Source organism: Rhizomucor pusillus (genome assembly GCF_041956525.1).
Source record: "Rhizomucor pusillus strain CBS 183.67 unplaced genomic scaffold VTP01scaffold_16, whole genome shotgun sequence".
Lineage (NCBI taxonomy): Eukaryota > Fungi > Mucoromycota > Mucoromycetes > Mucorales > Lichtheimiaceae > Rhizomucor > Rhizomucor pusillus.
The window spans coordinates 317,359-335,314 of record NW_027192158.1 but is presented as its reverse complement, the minus strand read 5'-3'; the positions used below and the strand labels follow the sequence as shown (position 1 = coordinate 335,314).

Genomic DNA, 17,956 nt, shown 5'->3' with positions numbered 1-17,956 from the left:
TCATCAAGCTCCACCGGAAACGATGGAGATCGTAATAATCCGTTGTCTATAGAGCGTTTCACATCTCGAAGGGTTAGAGTGACTGACAGCGACGATGAGCATGTCGTGTCAGTTAAAGCACCTCCTTGAAGAAAAAAAAGAGTTGAAAATTTTTTTGCCGGATGGCTTTTTGTAGATGTTTCATTTGAAGCGGAGAAAGTGAGGACTACCTTGCAAATGAATGATTATTCAGGTCAAAGTTGCTGTCCATTCCGTCTGTCTGTCAATTGGAAACGATAATAGGCACATGCACCGTTCTTGTTAGAATATGCGGGTCACTCATAAACCAGTTTGTCATTCAACTTGGACGTAGCTTATTTAAAGCAAACTATATAGAAACTTGACTGTTCAACATCCATGACGACAATATTCGCATAGCAACCAACAATTTTTTGCATTGTTAGAGTCGTTACCAAGGCAATTAGCCTATTAAGCATGCATTGTAAAATTTTGGTCTATGATTATAAGAGTACAGATCACTATTGTTATTGTATACCTGCTTCATTTGTTGTTATGTGCAGCCATTAACGGCAGTGTTTATTCAGATATGTCTTTTGTTCCAAACCTGAAACAATGAACAAAAATGTGCATTGTAATGCTCGCTCGGTGCATAGGAGCAAGTTTGCCTCTGGGAGATAGACCACTGCTCGTTCCTGTTCCATGTATGGAAACAAGGGATTGAGAATGCAGCGCCCAACATTTTCGATAATGGCAGTCGCCGTTGGGCGTAGCAGCGCTTCTCAAAAATGGCATGGCCGATGGTTCAATTCGCATTCAAACTCCACAACAACGAGAGGTCTCGGGCCGACCCAAAGCTATAAAAGGGGGAGGGCGAGGCGGCGTTTTGGGAACAAACCAACCCGCCCATCCAGCCAGCCAGCCAGAAGCATCTCAGCACCCTTAATTCTCTTTTTTTGTTTTTTCCGTGTGTGTTCTCTCTCTCTTTCCATCAAAAAGAAAAATGGCATTTGAATTTGGCAACCAACCTGGTAAGGGGGAGTCTGAATTATCAAGTGGTGGCTCGAGAGCAGCTTTGGGTGAACAATGGGAGGAGCAGCGCAGAAATTTTTTAACAATGAAGAGGGTATTTAGCATCATCATCAACAACATCACTTGCACCTTCCCGCATGTCTACCAAGCGACGCTGGAACGATGACAGTGATGGTTACGAGGCAAGTTGATGGACCCAACATTTGACGCCAAACTAACGAAACTAACTTCGTTGCAGGTGAAGCGTGTTTATGGTGACGATGCGTTGCGACGATCGGCGTGTGATCCGACCGCAGCCGCGCCTCCAGAGTCACAGCTACCATCCATCACGTACGCGTCGCCAGACTACAAACCGCCGCCTCGCTTGGATGCTCTCTGGCTGCAGCCCCCTCCACCACCACCGACCATGATGATGGATGAGGATTTGACTGATGAAGACGACTCACACTCTCTCCTAACTCCCTCAACTTCGTCCCACGAGCACACCAAAGCACCTTCCTCAGATCGTGCGTAAAACTCTATCTCCCACAGTCATCATCTTCTTTTTTGTTTTGGTTTCGTTCCCAGTTTTTTGTTACATTTTTCCCCCGCAACTCGGCATTTATTTGTACATACATTTTGATATATATAAAGTTTGTGAAAAATGTGTCTGATTTGTTTGCTTCCATGTAGCTATTTTCTGTGATCTAGCACCAGTAAATTCAATTTGCCGCGCGGGTATAAGCACGAACCAGAAAACGTGCTGCTGCTACAAGAAAGGAATGAATCGGTGGCGCAAGCATGAGAGGCAACCATCTATAAGGGAATACCAAGAAGGAAGGCACTCGAATAGATGCTGGGTAGAATTGTCGTGAGCTTGAGAGACAGTTGCATAGGGGCAATAAATACCATATTAGACTAGCAAATACACTGCTAGTTAGAACCAGGCGGACTCACGGCGAATACAGGGTGCGGAAGGATCTATTAGATTTTATCGTCATTGCTGCTGGGTATCCGTACATTCCCATTGGCCAGTCACCCCAAGATTGAACTTAATTCGGATTGTTTAGAGAAAGATGAAAAACATTAAAGTGATAAATCTTTTCCCTTTTTTTATGCTAAACGCAAGGACTACTACGTGCAAACGTCTTTCTTTAGACGCAACAAAAATGAATGGTGAAAAAATTAAATGCTAGTGAGCGTTTGGTTGAAGTGAACTGTGGTCAAAATATGCATCCCAATCATTCCATCCCAGTTGCTGATGAGCTTTCATGGCCGGAGCTATAAACGGAGGAGGAGCAGTATCCTCTGGCAGAAGTGGTGATGGTGGTGGGAGGTGGTGTGGCGGAGCGGTTGTGAAGGGTTGCTGTTGTGACATGGCAATGTACGGATCAGGTGCGAGTACAGAGGAAGAGGAAGAGGATGAGGTAGTGAAGGGGAGGGAAGCTTGATGGTAGAGAAAAGACGAGTCATTATTGTTGTTATTGGAATCGAACGGATACGTTGAAGGATGATGCGCTGCAATAGCTGGATCGCCAAGAGCGGCAGCAGGATTCCGCAGCTGCTGTTGATAAAAGTTGTAATTCATGGATATCTGTGCCGTCTCGGGTTGTGGCAAGAAGCAGTTTACAGGCTGCTGAGATATGACTGATTCGACTTCTCGGCGAATGTCCGGAGTTATACCGCCAACAACGCTGCAGTTGATCATGCGTTCAAAGAGATGATTAGACTTCGGATATTCTTCTTCTAGCGAAATAGGTTGCACCAATGACTCTTCCTTGACTGGCAACATTGCATCGTCGTTTGCTGGCGGTTTCTCTATCGACGAGAATGAGCCACCGCCCTCAGGCTGTTGCTGCTGTTGCTGCTGTTGAGGATGATGATAATGGTGGTAGGTGGGCAACGGTGTCGACAAGGAAGGTCTTGTATCAGCATCACCTACTGCGTCGGCAAGCGGAAGACCATTTACGGTCATGAGCATTTTAAGAATTTCAATGGCCTGCATTGCTGAGCACAGATACTTGTGCGACTCTATGGATGCGACTGAACGTTGAAGCGTTTGAAGCTTCTGCTCCGAGTTGCGGTCATGCAATGCGTTTGAGAGATGGACGAGCGATGATTGGAACATGGCATAGACATGCCAAGTAGGTAAGCAGAGTGAAAAGTATGTGTCAGCATCGGCTGGGTCCGGACGTTTGTTGCACAGGATGTTAGATATATCAGATGCTGCTTCTGTGCACACACGTCGAGACTCGGCGGAGATGGTTTCCAGTTCTGGAAACTGCTGGGATGATGCTTGCAAAAATGGCCTGTGAAGTAAAAGTAGGACAATATCGTGGAACACTTGAAGGTTTTCTATTTGTAGAAAATGGTTAATGATGGTTACAAATTTACATTTTATAAAGATCAGACCTTTCTGAGCAGGTGGAATGTGGTAGCCATCTTGAGCTTCGTCTAACGTGGACTTCCAGTTCCTGAGTCTCCTGTCAATGACAGCTAGAATGGTCGGATCATCGAGCCCAGCGTTGGAGTTTGAGCGTTTCGAGTTGGGTGCATACAAGGCCTTGAGGACTCGGCCGAGGATTTCAGACAAGCGGATCAAAAGTACAAACGGGCGGTAAACTGGGCGTGAATTAGCATTATCCGAATCGAGAACCTCGTAGGGTGAAGGCATTGTTGTATCAAAATCACGATCCAGTATGGTCAGTGGTTTTCCTGCTCGAGCACCAATCCATCGATCGAGGATGTAGAGTGTATAGTACACACGGTGTCGCGTCTCCTTTTCGGACGGTGGCAGGTTCCAATGATCGCATGCACGGTGCAAACCCAAATCCTGAGCCATGCGAATGGCTGTGCCGAGGGTACACCACTGCAGGGACTCGACATCGCCGTCATCCATATCTAAACACAAGGTCACGAGGAGCGCGGCCTGGACGTGACTGAGGCGAGAACGGTGGGAATCACGAAGACGCTTCATGACTTTCCTAAATAGATCTTCCGCGTGCTCCTTTGCATCTTTTGCCAGGTTCGGAAAGTGCTGAGAGCTGAATCTGAGCGAAAGAGCTAGCAGGGCATCAACAAGTATGGAGGGAGGACCTTGCGAGGATCGGTATCGAGCCAGAAAGGCTTGCTTGTTGATGAATGGCAGGAATGGATGTATATGTGTAAAATACCTATCACACAACATCGTAATTAGAGTTGTGTCATACAATCGCGGCAAATTTTCTTCTTACATTTCAATCATTTTGTCCGACAATTGTTTGGATAGCCGTCTTTTAGTGTTAGTAGATGTATTGTACGCGAGAGGATGGCTATTGTTATCAAAAATGGTTGACCGCATGGAGATGCCCACGTCCAGCCGGGTATCTGAACTTTTGTTCGAGCCCTTGTCGGTGCGTACGATCATTACTTCATCCTGACCCATCATCCGCAGTACAACGTCGTCTCTGCCAGGCCACCGGACGTAGGGCTGTGATTTAAACACGTTGTGGTCGAGAAACTGGAGACCAGCCGAGTGGCCCGTGTATTTGATCGAATCATAGTCCTTAATATCCAGATTCGACAGTCGCTCTTCAATATCCATATCCGGATCAAAGTCGTCCTCTTCATCCTCTTCCTCTGACGACGAGTCCGAAACGATAGGCGATACCCCAGATGACTCGTAATCGTACTGGAAATCGTGGCGTTCAAGCTCTTTGATGCTCATTTTCGTAAGTGAGACAAGCAGGCGTTCCATTTTGCGACATCTTTTCTCTAGGTTATCTACGTATCTGTCATACATGTTTCAATTCCGTAGAAATTTAGAAAGCGGGACTGAGTATATAAAACTTACACACTAGGCGGTCCTCTTTTTTTACGCACAGTCTGAAACTCGCAATTGTATCCCCACTGCAGAATATGGTGAGAAAAAAAGAAACTCGAAATTTCGTTGGAGATATATAAACATACTGCACGACAATTCGAGCATGGGACCGAAGTGTCAGCGTCGCATCGAGATTTGCGTTTTCTGCAAAAGTCGCAGCTTCGTTTAGCCCGAGTTCGTTTGAGAGGGATAGGCGGCAGAGGTGCGGGAGTGGTCGTCGAGTGACTGGTGGTGGAGAATGTATTCGGTTGCTGATGTTCTTGACTTTGAGGATATGACAATTTACTCATTTACATTGAGCGGGGATGCTGCTGCAAGGGACCGTGAAAGGAACAAAAGGGAAAAGCCTGAAAGTTTGCCGAAGCAGCGACGACATTTTTGTGTGTCCGAAGAAAAAACAAATGGTATTCGGAGCTACGTTGAAGGTGACACAACGAAGAAGCGCCGCCGCCGCCGCTACCGTCGCCACCATCTGCCATACCCGTTCCGAGTGACGATGATGAGGTATTATTTTAATTTTTAATTTGGTAAAATTACTATATATGAAGAGAGGAGGAGGCGACGATGAGCATTTATATAAAGTTAAGGTTGTTGGTGTCCTTTCTAGTTTAAGCCATTCAAGTTGCTCTGCATCTTGTCTATCAAGCTAAAGAGAGAGAGAAAAAAGGTGTCAAACAACGATTGATTTTCCGTGACTTGTTCTGCTATATACTTACTTTAGCATCTGGACGTTTTCCTTCTTCAATTGCTCCGCTTCGTCCCGCAAACGTGTGTTTTCCTTCTCGAGATCTTTTAGCTTTGCCTGGTGTGAGTGGTGTGTCTTAAATTAGCGTTATTATTTTTAATTCCAAGTATGGAAAAATATCAAACCTCATGCGCCTCCGCATCAGACTCCAGCCAACGCATCTCCATGTCCTTTGACTTTAATTCTTCTTCCCTCTTTCTGTTCTCGGCCTCCAGCTCCGCAATCTTGGTTCTCTGTGCTTGGTGCAGACTCTCGAGATCCTTATGGTGCGAACTGGTCAGCGACCGCAGTCGATACGAGTATTCTTCTAGTTCCTTGTCTTTCATGTCTAGAAGTTTTTGGTGCGTTTCATGAAGAACCTTCATCTCCTTTTTATGCTGTGCGACAATCGTCTGCAGCCGTTGCTCAGCTTCGACCTTGGTGCGCTGTAAAATATCATTAGTGACAATCCTCCTGCTTCCTACTAACGAGCAACAACAACAACAACAACTGGATGCTTTACCTCCAACGTGGCCTCAAGTTCCTGCTTGCTGCCTTCCAGAGCTACCGTGTTGTTAGCCGCCAACGCCTCGCGCAGACGCTCTTCAACCTCGGCAATTTCTTTATCCTTGGCACTGAGCATCTTGTCATACGAGATCTTGAGCACCCGTAATTCTTCTTCCTTATCCACAGAGTCCCGAAGCTGCTGCACTTCACTCGCTACTTTTTGCAACTCGGCTTCCTTGCGTTTTGCGCTTTGCCGCTCTTGCTCCATCTGCGCTTGCAGTGCTTCCTTGTCCTTGTTGTGCAACTCTTCGCTATCCTTGAGCTGCTTTTGCATGGTCGCAATCGCGCTAGAGTGTCTCTCCTCAAGCGTCTTTAACCGCTCTTCGTATTCTTGACGGATATCCTCAGCTTCCTGTTTTAACTTGGTTACAAGCTCATTCGAGCCTGCAAGCTGTGTTTGCAGCATCTGCACAGTATCCGAGTGCTGCTTGTTGAGCAGATCAATGTCAGCCGCGTGCTTCTTTTCCATCGATTGCAGTTTCTGTTCGTGCTCCTTGTTCAAGTTCGCCCAAGCATCTTCCATATTCTTCTGCACTTGCGCCTCAATCTCCTCGCGAAGCTTCTGCTCATCGAGCGTGCTCTTGTTCTCGGCGACTGCTAACTTTTCCTTGTATAACTGCTCCAGAGACTTCTTTTCCTGATCAGCCGTGGCACTCAACTCACTGTGCTTCTGGCGCGCTTGATCGAGCTCCTCTTGCAGCTGCGCTTTCGCAGCATCGTGTGTCTGTATCAAATCCTTGATCTGCTGCTCATAGGTTTCAGCTAGCGATGCTTCTGCTTCTGCGCGTGCTCTCTCCAGTTGCGACTGAATCTTGGCTTCTGTACTTTGCAAAGCTGCCTCCTTTTCCTTTCTCAAGGTTTCAAGAGCTGCTTCGTGCTCCTTTTGCAATTTCTCAAGCTCCAATTGATGGTTCTTTTTGAGCGAATCCTGTGACATTCAGGTTATATACACCTATTTGCTCATAGATATTATACATCCAACTTGCCTCTATCTCTACAGACTGCTGCACAGTATCGCTGTTGAGCTTGGCTTGCAAGTCTGCCAATGCTTGCGCATGAGAACTCTCGAGCTCCTTGAAACGCTCGTCCTGCTCAGCTTGTCGCTTCTTTGCAGCTTCGATTTCTTTAGCGTGCTCATCCTCTCGTTGTCTAGCAGCTTGGATCTCCTTTGCATGCTCTTCTTTCAACTTGTTGATCTGCTCTTCTATTTGTTGCTTGACAGCTTGCTGAATCATTGATCAGTTTATAGCCTTGATTTATCTATGTGTTTCTGTGTATATGTACCTCTGCTTCCTGCTGAGCCCTTGCAAGTGCTTCTGCGTGCGCTGTTTGCAATTCCTCCAGACGAGCCTTGTGCTCGGCTTCAAGTACCTCGCGCTCTTGATCTCGCTGGCGCACATTTGCTAGCTTGGCCTCGTTGAGTTTTGACTCATGCTCAGCTACTAACCGCTCAATCTCCTTTGCATGGATATCCTTCATGGCCATCTACTTTATTCGTTAGCTAAAGTGCGGACAATGTTGGATCAGTCATTACACCGCATTTACCTCGACTTCCTTTTTGATCTGCTCCAGACTTCCATCTTTCTCGCCCGAGAGTTTCTCGAGTTCTTGGCGGTGCTGTTCCGCCATTTGCTCTTGCTGAGCTGCCTTCTCCTGCAGATCCTTTTCTAGCTGCTCCAACCGCGTGCGGTGGTGCATCTCCATCTGCTCCAGTGCTTGCTGGTGACCAAATCTTAGCTGCTCCATTTTCTTCTCAAACTCGGCATTTAGTTTTGACTCTAACTCTTTAAGCGAGTTGCTGGCACCCGTTTCTTGAGCCGTCTTTAGCGTTGCTTCATGGTCCGCTTTCAGTTCCTCGATCGCTTGCGCGTGCTTCTTTTCAATATCTGCAATGCGTTCTTCTAGCTCGGCTTTGGATTGGCTCGCGTTTTGCTCAACCAATGCAGCGTGTCTTTTTTCAAGCGCCTTGATCTTTTCACTGTATTCTGCTTCGACGCGAGACTGATTATAAATGTTAGCCTCACCTATCCAGGTTCCCCGGTTTTTCTATATCTCTGTCGCTATGTACCTTTTCATTTTCCTTTTCTTGTGCCAATTTGAGTTCAAACTCTTCCATCAGCGATTTCTTTTTCTTTTCGAATTCTGTCTGAAGGACACCGGCTTGATCAGATGCGCTTTGCTGCTCCAATTTTATCTTTTCTAGAATAGCGGCATGCTCAGCCTTGGCCTTTTCCAGCTCTTGCTCATATTGAGATCGACAAGCAGTCTGCAAGCATTATAAAAACCATTAGTATAGGTGTAAAAATGTATGTATTATAAAGCTAACTTGCCTCGATCTCCACGCGCACTTTTTCCACTGCTTCTTTGCTTGCAGCTTGCTTGACTTGTTCGAGTTTCACGTCATGCTCTGCATTGATGGATTGGATGCGAGAGTTGTGCGACTGCTGCAGCTCCTTGATTTCGGCCTACAACAATACCAACAATGTTATTTTTGGCCTATTAATCCCAATGATAACAAGGCACGCATACCCTCAGCGAAGCAGCAATTTCTTCAACCTGTTTCTTGTGCCGTTTTTCAATTTCTTCAATCTGCTTTTCATGATCGTCACTCAGTTTCTTGATCTTCTCTTCGTAGGTCGCAGTGATACGTTTTGCTTCTTCTTTCATTGCCTCGATCTTCTCTTCCAATTCCTGCCGTTGTTTCTCAGCGGCGTCGTCCTGTGCATCGGTCTTGTTGCTGCCTGTTTGCCGCAGCTCTTTCAGCTGTTGCTCATACTTTGCAGTCAGCGCCTCCATTTGCTCGGCATGTTGCTGCTTGAGCTGGTTGGTGATACTGGTGAGACGCGCCTGATGCGACTTGTGCATATCCTACAATGTATCTGATTTAGCATTCACTGCACATAACGTGTAGAAGCAACATTCGCGAATGAACCTGGATGCTTTCGCGCATGCTGTCCATATCCTTCTTGAGTTTTGCAATCTCAGCTTCCTTTTCCTGCATCTGCGCCTGCAGTGCCTCCTTTTCCTTTTCGAGCTTCTCACGGAGTTTTTCAGTGTTCTCTCTCAATTTCTCGGCTATAGCTTCCTGATCGCGCAGCAGCGTAGCCTTCTCTTCTTCAGTTGTTGCTGCTATCTGCTCCACCTCTTTGCGCGCTTCCTCCGCGTCGGTTTGAGCCTTGCTTAATTCACTCTTGAGCGTCTCGATTTCTCGACGCAGCTCGTCGATTTCCTTGTTGCTGTTGGCGGCATCGGAGGAGGTATCATTTTCTTCTTGTTGCTGTTCATTATCATCATCTTTATCCTCTTGTCCCTCTATTGGTGCTGCTGCTTGAATCTCCGTTGCTGATGACTTTTGCTGCTGCTCCTCCAACTCCTTTTCAACCTCGCTGAGCTTCTTTCTAAGCTCCGTTAGATCGGCTTCCTTGGCCGTCAAGAGCTGTTCCTTTTCAGCCAAGCTGGCCTTCATTTCCTCGTTCTATCATCATTATTGTCAGGCAACTAATTTTTTATCTTCCCCCCCAAAACACGTGATATACCAGTGATTTCAAATTCTTAAGCTCTGCCGTCATGTCTGCTGATGATGGTCGGGTTCCGTTCACTAGGCCTGTAGCCGGAGTCGTTACCCCGGTAGCTTTTGGCACCACAGATGCTCTGCGACTGGCTGTCGTGGATCCAACCACAGACGTCCTCCGAGCAGCAGCAGCAGCAGCAGCGGAGGAAGCGGTAGGAGAAGTTACCCTGGAGGAGGATGTTGTTCCCGTGGTTGTTGCGCGACGACTGAGCGTGGACGATGCTGCTGCTGCTGTCGACGGCCGGCTTGCTGTGCTGCTCGTCCGGCTTGGCGACGACGCGGGTGATTTGGCGGCTGACGCCGTTGTCCTGGGTGCTGGTGTCTTTGTCGCGCGGGTGGCAGACGCGGTGGTGGTCGTTGTTCCTATTCCCGCAGAGCGAGCGGCGGTGGCGCGAGTTGCTGCTGCCGTCGTCGTCGTCGTTCCTGTCTTTTTCAACGTGCTGGAGGCGGTTGTCGGTGTTGTCTTTGCGGCTGTAGCACTCGTCGTCGTGGTAGTTCGTCTAGTGACGGCAGGCGTTGCTGCAGTTGGGGTGGTTGTAACTCCAGCCGCCGCCAGGGACGACACTCTGGTTCTGCGGGTGGCGGTGGTGGAAGTCGGTGTGTCTTGAGTCATAACTGCTTACAAACCGGTCTGAGTAACGTAGCATACTGCGTTGCTTAGCAACTGGACATACCAGCCTGTTACGATTCGAGATGAGAGAGAAGAAAGAAAAAAGAAAAAAAGTGAGGTGCCATTTTTTTAGGTCCAAAGGATACACATGCGGGCGGGATCCGCGTCAAGCAGTTTCATTGGACGACAGGCCCGCATTTCCATCCTTCCTCGGCCATTCCTTCCAATGCAGATATACTTTCAGATCACCGATGCAAAATAATGAGCATCCTAGGTGCACTCCTTGAACATGTAATCAGCAGCAGGCTTTACCAGCAGCGGGGATCATTGATATCCCAACTGCTGTTGTTGTTATCGGTCCAATAGATCGACGATCGGTGTCAATGCCGACCCGCCATTTTTGTTAAGATATTGCTACTTTACCCGATCCATGCTTGCTGCAAAAGATTAGCTGCTGTGTCTACCAGCAACATCCGCAATGTGCATTTTTTTTTTTTGACAACAAACTTAAGCGGACCTCTGAGCCGTTACACTAACGTTTAAATCCACCATTACTGTGTGACATCCTGTCGTTCTTCACCTTTTACTGCTTCCAGTCCGTTGATGACAACAGGCTACTGCAGAAAGGAGCGGTAACATCCTTGCCCATATACCCATTTGATGGATGAGAGTTAGTGTATGGCTATTCGCTGCTGCTGCTGTTGCTACTCGCTGTACAACCATCAGCTACGTACGAGACAGCATTCAGCGCGGCAGTTTCGAGTAGTACTTTGTTGTCTGCTGCTGCCCTTTTTGATTCTTTCACAATCTACATATACGTGCTTGCAATTTTGCTCCACCATTGATCCCCCATCTTTACGGACATACGATTGATAATTTGTATCAGAAACTACTGTGCGAGCTTAGGCTTTTGACAGCTTTGATGAAGAGTAGGAGGGTAATTTCATTCTCAGTCTCCCCCTTTAATCCACATTCTTGTATCCTTTTTTTAATTGCATATATACTGAATCGACCATGCCAAAGAAATCAGCCGAACCACTCATCAATCGTATACCCGATCGGCAGAAGCAGCAGAAGCAAAAAGACGACAACATTCCTGAATCTGAGAAACTGCGCCTGATGGAGCAAGCCGGTCTTTTGAAAAAAGTCAAGCGACGCGAAGCAGAGCTCAAAGCAGAGCGAACGAGCACCGCCGTCTATATATGGCAAGCGATCTTTCTGTCGATACCCTTTGGATTGTTGCTAGGCACGTTTGACATTACTGTCAAGGTCCAATACAGCGAGCCATGGTCATATATGGATTTACTGATTCGCGCTGTGAAGTCTGCGCCAGGTAAAAAGATCGCCAACCTTTGCATTAAAAAAACCAGGAGCACTCATATTTTGGAATTAGCGCTGTTTCCTATTATTTACTTAACGAACCGGCACAAGGAGAAACGTATTGTTCAGATAATCATGGCATTCGGGTCAGTCCTGGCGGGTTCCTTTTTAATGTACACGCTGCGGAATTCGCCGTCCCTAGGCCAGATGATGCGCGCTCCAGGTCTGGCTACTATCTGGGTCTACTTTGTCGTTCAAATGGATCTCGTACCAGCAGTAATGACATTGGCGCTCGTGGCTGCCTATTATTATTTCGGTTTACACCAAAAACAAAAATAAAAACAAACGAGACATTTACAGAAGGAAGTCAAGTGGCGAGCGATAATAAAAATGGGAGGAGGGAGACGGCAAAAGGGAAGAAAATGACATTATTACGGCTTGCGCGCTCTATAGTAAAGGGTGGCGCCAACAGCAACCGCGCTAATTGCTACAATGACAGCGGACCAGCGAGTCAACGCAGCAGCAGATGACGACGAAGAAGAAACCGGAGCGGCTTTGCTGTCGTTAGCAGGAACAAGCTTGTGTTCCTGTGAAAGTTTTTGAATTTCGTCAAACACGCCAATGTTCAATTCAAACGAGCGGATTGCCTCGGCAACGATCAAGTCTACAGAAATATCAGATTCTGTCTGTCTATGGCTTTTTTCCTTCAACTAGCTTCTTTTCCTTACCTCGTGTTTTTCTATCGACGGGAGCATCGTTGAGGCGCTCTCGGTAAATAGATTTAAACTCGTTTTGATTGCCGATGTTCGTGAACCGGTAAAACGCGAGTCCCTCATCCGAATCCCAGGAAGCGTCATCCTCCGATATCTTCAACACGTGTTTCTTGAGTCTCTTGGCCAGGATCTGACCACCGCTCAAGTCACCGAGGTAACGCGAGTAGCTGTGCGCGACCAGCAATCCTGGGTTGACTGTGCATGCGAATTCCATCGCTTCGACGTACTCCTTGACAGCAGGTGTCATTGTTGAAGGGTTCGTCAATTCAGCAACTCGGTCTTTTCCGTAATAGTATTCAAGATCTGATTATAGTATTTTGTGTGAGAAAAATAAAATATTCGCATTTCCATATCTAAAACGGTTGCGTACCTCGCAAAAGAGCGTCAACCCGCTTCAATTCGTGTGGGAAATATATGGGCTTGATTGCTGGATGATCCTGATGCTTGTCCAAAAGCTCCTCCATGGACCTTTACATAAAAGGTTTAGCGACAAAGGATTGCATTACCCAGTTACTGTTTCGCTTACTTGTATACAAAGTAAAGAGAATTGATATATCGACCATATTCGTCCTTGTTGATCTCGCCTTTCAAGAATCGCCTGGGACGGAGACATTTGCCGTTAGATTTTTCTCTCTGCATCGATTTTCCGCGCAATTGAGAAAAAGAAAAAAGCATACTTTGTGAAAACGCTGTTTTCTGCAGCTTTGTGAGCTGCCATTGTGCCTTCGCGCATAGCGGCAGCGAGTTGAGGATCCTTGAGCAGCTCTGCCTCGACTGCCTTTTCCTCTCTGGTTGCAGTGTGGATCTGATGTTGCGTCGTGTCCTTCATGTCAGGGAAGAAAATTTCTAGCTGTGCACCGGTCAAGAATTGATTGAGAAGTTGAGCAAGGATAGCGCCTTCGGGTTGCGTGGAAATCTCTGCATTTACAAGCGTTAGAAACATCGGCTAGCCGACTAACATTACAGTAGTGTTTAATATACCTCTGATATCGATGGGCGGATGCTCGCTGGGGATCTGAGAGAAAAGAGAAAGGACCTCGTCCTTATCCTTGTTGGAGAAAGGACAGCCTGCCCGAAAGTTTTCATCAGATAAGAATTCTACGAAAAGATAATCAATCAATGATAATTCTTACCTTGCTGGAAAGCAGGACTAGAATATATAAAGTAGAACAGCGTTAAAATATACTGCCGACGAGTTTGTCCAACAGCGTTCTCTCTCTTTTCCACTTGACTTACCATTTCGACAGATCACCGAGATTGGCACCATGGCCGTCAACTTGCAACTTGGCATAAGGACAGCCAGACGCAAAAGCAGGGCATTGTCGCTTGAGTTCTTCGGTGTTGACAACACCTTCAAGGCCGGGATGGGGGATTGGAGCAGCTACGGTGGTTGACATGTTTCGTTGTTGCAGGAACAATGAGAAAGGGAAACCAACCGAAGCTCCAAGTTTCCAAAATCGTCATTCGTCGGAAATCCAAGATCAGGAGAGCAGCACCGAATGCTTGGATTGCACCTGCTGCTCCTCACCTGATTACTCACGCCGAAATACGCATAGTACCGAGATTCTTGAATTAATTGCAATAGCACATATCACCACAATGCAGGGTGCTCTGAGGAGAAACGTTTGAACTTCTTATAAATAGCATACGTATCCAATCCGTGGAGCGACAAGTTTTAGGCTTAGAAATGCTGGATTTCGCTTAAAAAGCATTGCAGCTGATGGTCATTCTCTTGGGCAACAGGGAGGCTCACAGCATAACAGTAAAAAGTACCAAGGATTACATGAACCGAAAGTTTGTGCAACATCTTGTACGTTCTGCATACGGACATCCACCCTGGGTTTTGCACACCTATTTCGGGACTATTCGCCCACTTTTCAAGTTTCTTACATTCTTTCAAGTTTTAATCAACGTTTCTTATGGTCTCATCATTGTCGCTGCCATTATTAAAGTCATTAAGAGGATAAGCGATCCTCGAGCTGATGATGCTCCTTTTGAGGGTACAAACAACATGTTCCCGCTTATTGCTAACTATTGTCTTCGCAATTCTCCCCGCTATATTTTTCTCGATTGGAGTGATATCTAGTTTTCGGCTCAAGATATCTAAAGGAATATGCCGACGAACGGTGCAAACGTCTCCGTCTTGCTATTGAACACGAGCATCGAAAAGGCGTCAAGGTGCTCCTTCATCAATGTTTGTTAGATGTGGGAACACCCGCGTTCAACTATCGACTCTGCTGGAAAGCTGTCTGAAGCACGAGCGACGAGTTGTATGACGAAGACAAGGTGCATACGCTGACAATCCTATGGCAGGTCGAAGAAGCAGAATCGACGCAAGCAGAGGACATTTTTTAAGCTATATAGAAACCACGTTAAGGTTTTTATACCAATCCTGTCTATCCTGTATGCCATAATATTATATACCCATCACTCATGTTACCCTCTTGGCAATTCATGATAAGCTTGACTGAACGATAGTATATTGTGTTGCTGCCCCGTTACTTTGAGACGTCGAAATCATAGCTAAAATTTAGATAATTGCTGGATTGGTGTCTTAGGATCAGTAGGCTGACACAGATGCATTAAAATCAGTTGTATGGGGTGGTGACAAGCAGATTCATATAACTGTATAAAAACTAAGATGAACACAATTCATACCCAGCAGTGACTGGGATGGTGTAAATATGATAGGCAGTGCAAATAACTGAGCCTTCAATTTCTCGAAACCAACAAAGGTATGAGCAGTGGCCGAACCAGGGCAATGCCGTCGAAACAAATGGTACACAAATCTCACATTCTTCTCATTATCTTGGGCACAGCAACACAATGTCGTGGAATTCCAAAACTTGGGCTTGGGTTAAAAAGTTCTTCTCAGTGGTAAGGATCGAATTGCGCGTGTCGATTAATGGCATCTAGCCGAAGACTGGCAAACAAAGTGGATACTCACGGCACCGGTTGTTGCTAGAACCCTCTCTCTACAGACGGTATGCCTGTCGTAGGCAAGTTCCGTACACCTGCTCCTGGGTAAATATCGCCATTGTATAGTCCTATAGTATGTGATAGATATACCAACTAGAGATATATATATCCAGTACTCGCCCCGAAAAGTACCAGTACCCAAAGACTCCTGCATCCAACGTCGCCAACAACTACTACTTCCAACGTGACGTGCGTCGCAACTACCCTCGCCTCGCTGTCTACACCCAGAGCAAGGTTGCTGGTTTGTTGGAGGGCGCCTCTGTCCAAGCAAGGTGAGCCATTCACTCTAGATACGCACAGTAGCCGCATCTGGCAACGATTTCTTATTAAACGACAATCACGTGTATATATCACAGCCTGCCTCCCTCGCAATCTGACAGCCAGGATGTTGCACCTGCCACCATGACCAAGGAGAAACCTCTCGTACAAGTCCTCAGCAACCGTACCTTGTTCAGCAAGGAGAACCCAGCACCTACCCCCAACTGGGGCCGTAAGATGGAATGGAAGCTATCTGAGGATTTCATCCACCCTGGTGATCGTAAGTATACACAGTCGAGTTTTTGATGTGGCGAGATGGATCAGTTGACTGACCTGCTTACTTTGTCTTAGCCAACTTCCCCATGAGAAACTTCACTGCTTAATAGATGCACGTAAATAAATCAACAAATGGAAAAATGCGCATTGTGTTTTTGCTGCTTCTTCATGTTTTATAATTCTGTGGGGGACCAGGGGATTTTTGCAGTTTGATAAGCTGCAATGATCCTGATGTTTTTCTATTGCATTACAGTAAACTATCCAAGAGCCTCAATGCCTGTGTATGCCAGCAGGTTGTGGTTCTCTACACCTTGGGCTGCAGCGGGCATCTTGAGCACGTTCTTTGTTGCCAGAGCTTGGAGGGTATCGTAAAGCTCTTGAACATCGTTAAACTCGTGATGACCCATCAACAAGGCAGCGATGCCGGTGACATGCGGGTTGGCCATGCTAGATAAAACAAAGGAGTGAATAAATTGTTGTTTCCCATTCGCTTGACATCCTTTACCTTGTTCCATCCATTGTATGGTTATCCTGACCAAGCCAGGCACTGGTGATCCCTGTTCCCGGAGCATACAGCCTGACACACTCCCCAAACGACGAGTAATCGGCAACTTCGTCGTCTATCGTGGAAGCACCCACAGCGAACACGACCGGATTCGCGGACGGTGTATACTGGCAAGCATCGTCAGCCGAATTGCCTGCTGCAACGAAGATAGGGATCCGGTGCTCGTTGGCTGCGGTTGCCAGCGCGTCATCGATTGCTTGCGAGCGCGGGCCACTTAACGAGAGGTTTATGATACTCTTGCCCTCGCGAGCTATTTGGCTGACGTGCGAGATGGCTATTGGTATTGGACTTATTGAGTAAATTTTGTATATACCTCAGATTTGTGAGTATCTATGTCTTTTTACCTTTAATGAGAGCAACAGTGGTGCCGTCTCCGTTGCGATCCAGAACCTTGACGCTGTGCACTTGTGCTTTCTTTGCAACGCCAAACGTGTTTCCTGCCACTGTACCAGCAACATGCGTACCTAAGTCCATTTTATCGTACGTCAAGGTTCGGTTTATGTACATCATTTTAGTTTTGATATTTTTATCAGTACCGTGGCCAGAGTAATCGTCATCTTCCTCGTAATTGATATAGTTTGCTTCAACGGCGGCGCGGCCTTCGAGGTCAGGGTGGTGGATATTGATTCCGGTATCAAGAATATAAACATGTACGCCCTCGCTGTAATATGTGAGTGAGTGAGAAATACACAATCATATAATTGCAAGTAAATGATCCATCATTATCAATTGCTGGATGGACTTTTTTTCTTTCTTTTTTTACCCAGCGAGGTTATCGTTGAACGTGCTCGATGAAAGATCTCCTTTCTCGCGTTGGTTGACACGAGCAATTCCCCAGCTTGAGACGTTGAGCAGCTTTTGACCAGTAATAGTAGTAGTAGTAGGAGGCACAGCAGCTGCAACCCTGTAGACTCGATTAGGTTCGACGTAGTCGATTGCATCAAGTTTATGCAAGTATTGGGTGAACGGTGCATCAAACGAACCGATGACGGCCGCATATTGCCGCCCGATTTGAATGGTATCCAGCGAGATATCCACACCGTTGCCGCCACTGCTGCTCACGACCCCACCACCGGCACCGGCGCCGCCTTGGGGCGATGAGCTTGTAGACAATTGCTTCATTCTAAACAACGCATATTGCTTGCGTATGAACGATAATGGATCAAAGCCTAAAAAACATATGCGTTAATCAAGTATGATTCGAGGCAGAAAAAAATGCAACACGTGCCCCCGTCACTGCTGCTCATCGATGTCTGGTTTTGGTTCTTGAGCTTGATTATGTGTAGCGGGCTCTCTGCAGTGTCGTTGGTGATCGTTCCTGCCGATAGCACTGCACCGTAAACGTGCTGCGAACAGCTAGCTGCTAGTAAATATGCTGCTAGAGCAAGTGTACGTCTCATCGTCCGAACAAAAACCTAAAGGAATGGATCTGGTTTTGATAAC

At 46.7% G+C, this 17,956-nt stretch overlaps 7 protein-coding genes across 7 annotated transcripts; 3 read left to right on the top strand and 4 right to left on the bottom strand.

Annotated features, from left to right (window-relative positions):
• Positions 1–1,191: 1,191 nt before the first annotated feature.
• On the top strand, positions 1,192–1,543 carry VTP01DRAFT_3374 (uncharacterized protein; the record flags this gene model as incomplete). The annotated part of the gene is made up of 2 exons (XM_069381938.1): positions 1,192–1,203; positions 1,268–1,543. The coding sequence occupies 2 exons, from the start codon at positions 1,192–1,194 to the stop codon at positions 1,541–1,543; spliced, it is 288 nt and encodes a 95-aa protein (XP_069236532.1).
• A 657-nt stretch (positions 1,544–2,200) lies between these two features.
• VTP01DRAFT_3373 (uncharacterized protein) lies at positions 2,201–5,160 on the bottom strand (the record flags this gene model as incomplete). The annotated part of the gene is made up of 5 exons (XM_069381937.1): positions 2,201–3,363; positions 3,421–4,181; positions 4,242–4,778; positions 4,841–4,896; positions 4,957–5,160. The coding sequence occupies 5 exons, from the start codon at positions 5,158–5,160 to the stop codon at positions 2,201–2,203; spliced, it is 2,721 nt and encodes a 906-aa protein (XP_069236531.1).
• A 313-nt stretch (positions 5,161–5,473) lies between these two features.
• VTP01DRAFT_3372 (uncharacterized protein) lies at positions 5,474–10,345 on the bottom strand (the record flags this gene model as incomplete). The annotated part of the gene is made up of 12 exons (XM_069381936.1): positions 5,474–5,516; positions 5,587–5,672; positions 5,741–6,040; positions 6,118–7,089; positions 7,148–7,387; positions 7,446–7,646; positions 7,707–8,162; positions 8,230–8,427; positions 8,492–8,626; positions 8,691–9,029; positions 9,094–9,636; positions 9,698–10,345. 12 exons carry the CDS (start codon positions 10,343–10,345, stop codon positions 5,474–5,476), a joined length of 4,161 nt encoding a protein of 1,386 aa, XP_069236530.1.
• A 1,011-nt stretch (positions 10,346–11,356) lies between these two features.
• VTP01DRAFT_3371 (uncharacterized protein) lies at positions 11,357–12,001 on the top strand (the record flags this gene model as incomplete). Its single annotated transcript, XM_069381935.1, has 2 exons — positions 11,357–11,675; positions 11,736–12,001. 2 exons carry the CDS (start codon positions 11,357–11,359, stop codon positions 11,999–12,001), a joined length of 585 nt encoding a protein of 194 aa, XP_069236529.1.
• Positions 12,002–12,093: 92 nt separating this feature from the next.
• Positions 12,094–13,832, bottom strand: VTP01DRAFT_3370 (uncharacterized protein; the record flags this gene model as incomplete). The annotated part of the gene is made up of 8 exons (XM_069381934.1): positions 12,094–12,326; positions 12,391–12,738; positions 12,806–12,903; positions 12,962–13,033; positions 13,113–13,353; positions 13,417–13,503; positions 13,569–13,585; positions 13,672–13,832. 8 exons carry the CDS (start codon positions 13,830–13,832, stop codon positions 12,094–12,096), a joined length of 1,257 nt encoding a protein of 418 aa, XP_069236528.1.
• Positions 13,833–15,261: 1,429 nt separating this feature from the next.
• VTP01DRAFT_3369 (uncharacterized protein) lies at positions 15,262–16,055 on the top strand (the record flags this gene model as incomplete). Its single annotated transcript, XM_069381932.1, has 5 exons — positions 15,262–15,312; positions 15,401–15,459; positions 15,528–15,686; positions 15,771–15,952; positions 16,024–16,055. The coding sequence occupies 5 exons, from the start codon at positions 15,262–15,264 to the stop codon at positions 16,053–16,055; spliced, it is 483 nt and encodes a 160-aa protein (XP_069236527.1).
• A 150-nt stretch (positions 16,056–16,205) lies between these two features.
• On the bottom strand, positions 16,206–17,913 carry VTP01DRAFT_3368 (uncharacterized protein; the record flags this gene model as incomplete). Its single annotated transcript, XM_069381931.1, has 5 exons — positions 16,206–16,395; positions 16,454–16,787; positions 16,858–17,174; positions 17,277–17,682; positions 17,736–17,913. The coding sequence occupies 5 exons, from the start codon at positions 17,911–17,913 to the stop codon at positions 16,206–16,208; spliced, it is 1,425 nt and encodes a 474-aa protein (XP_069236526.1).
• Between the last annotated feature and the right edge of the window lie 43 nt (positions 17,914–17,956).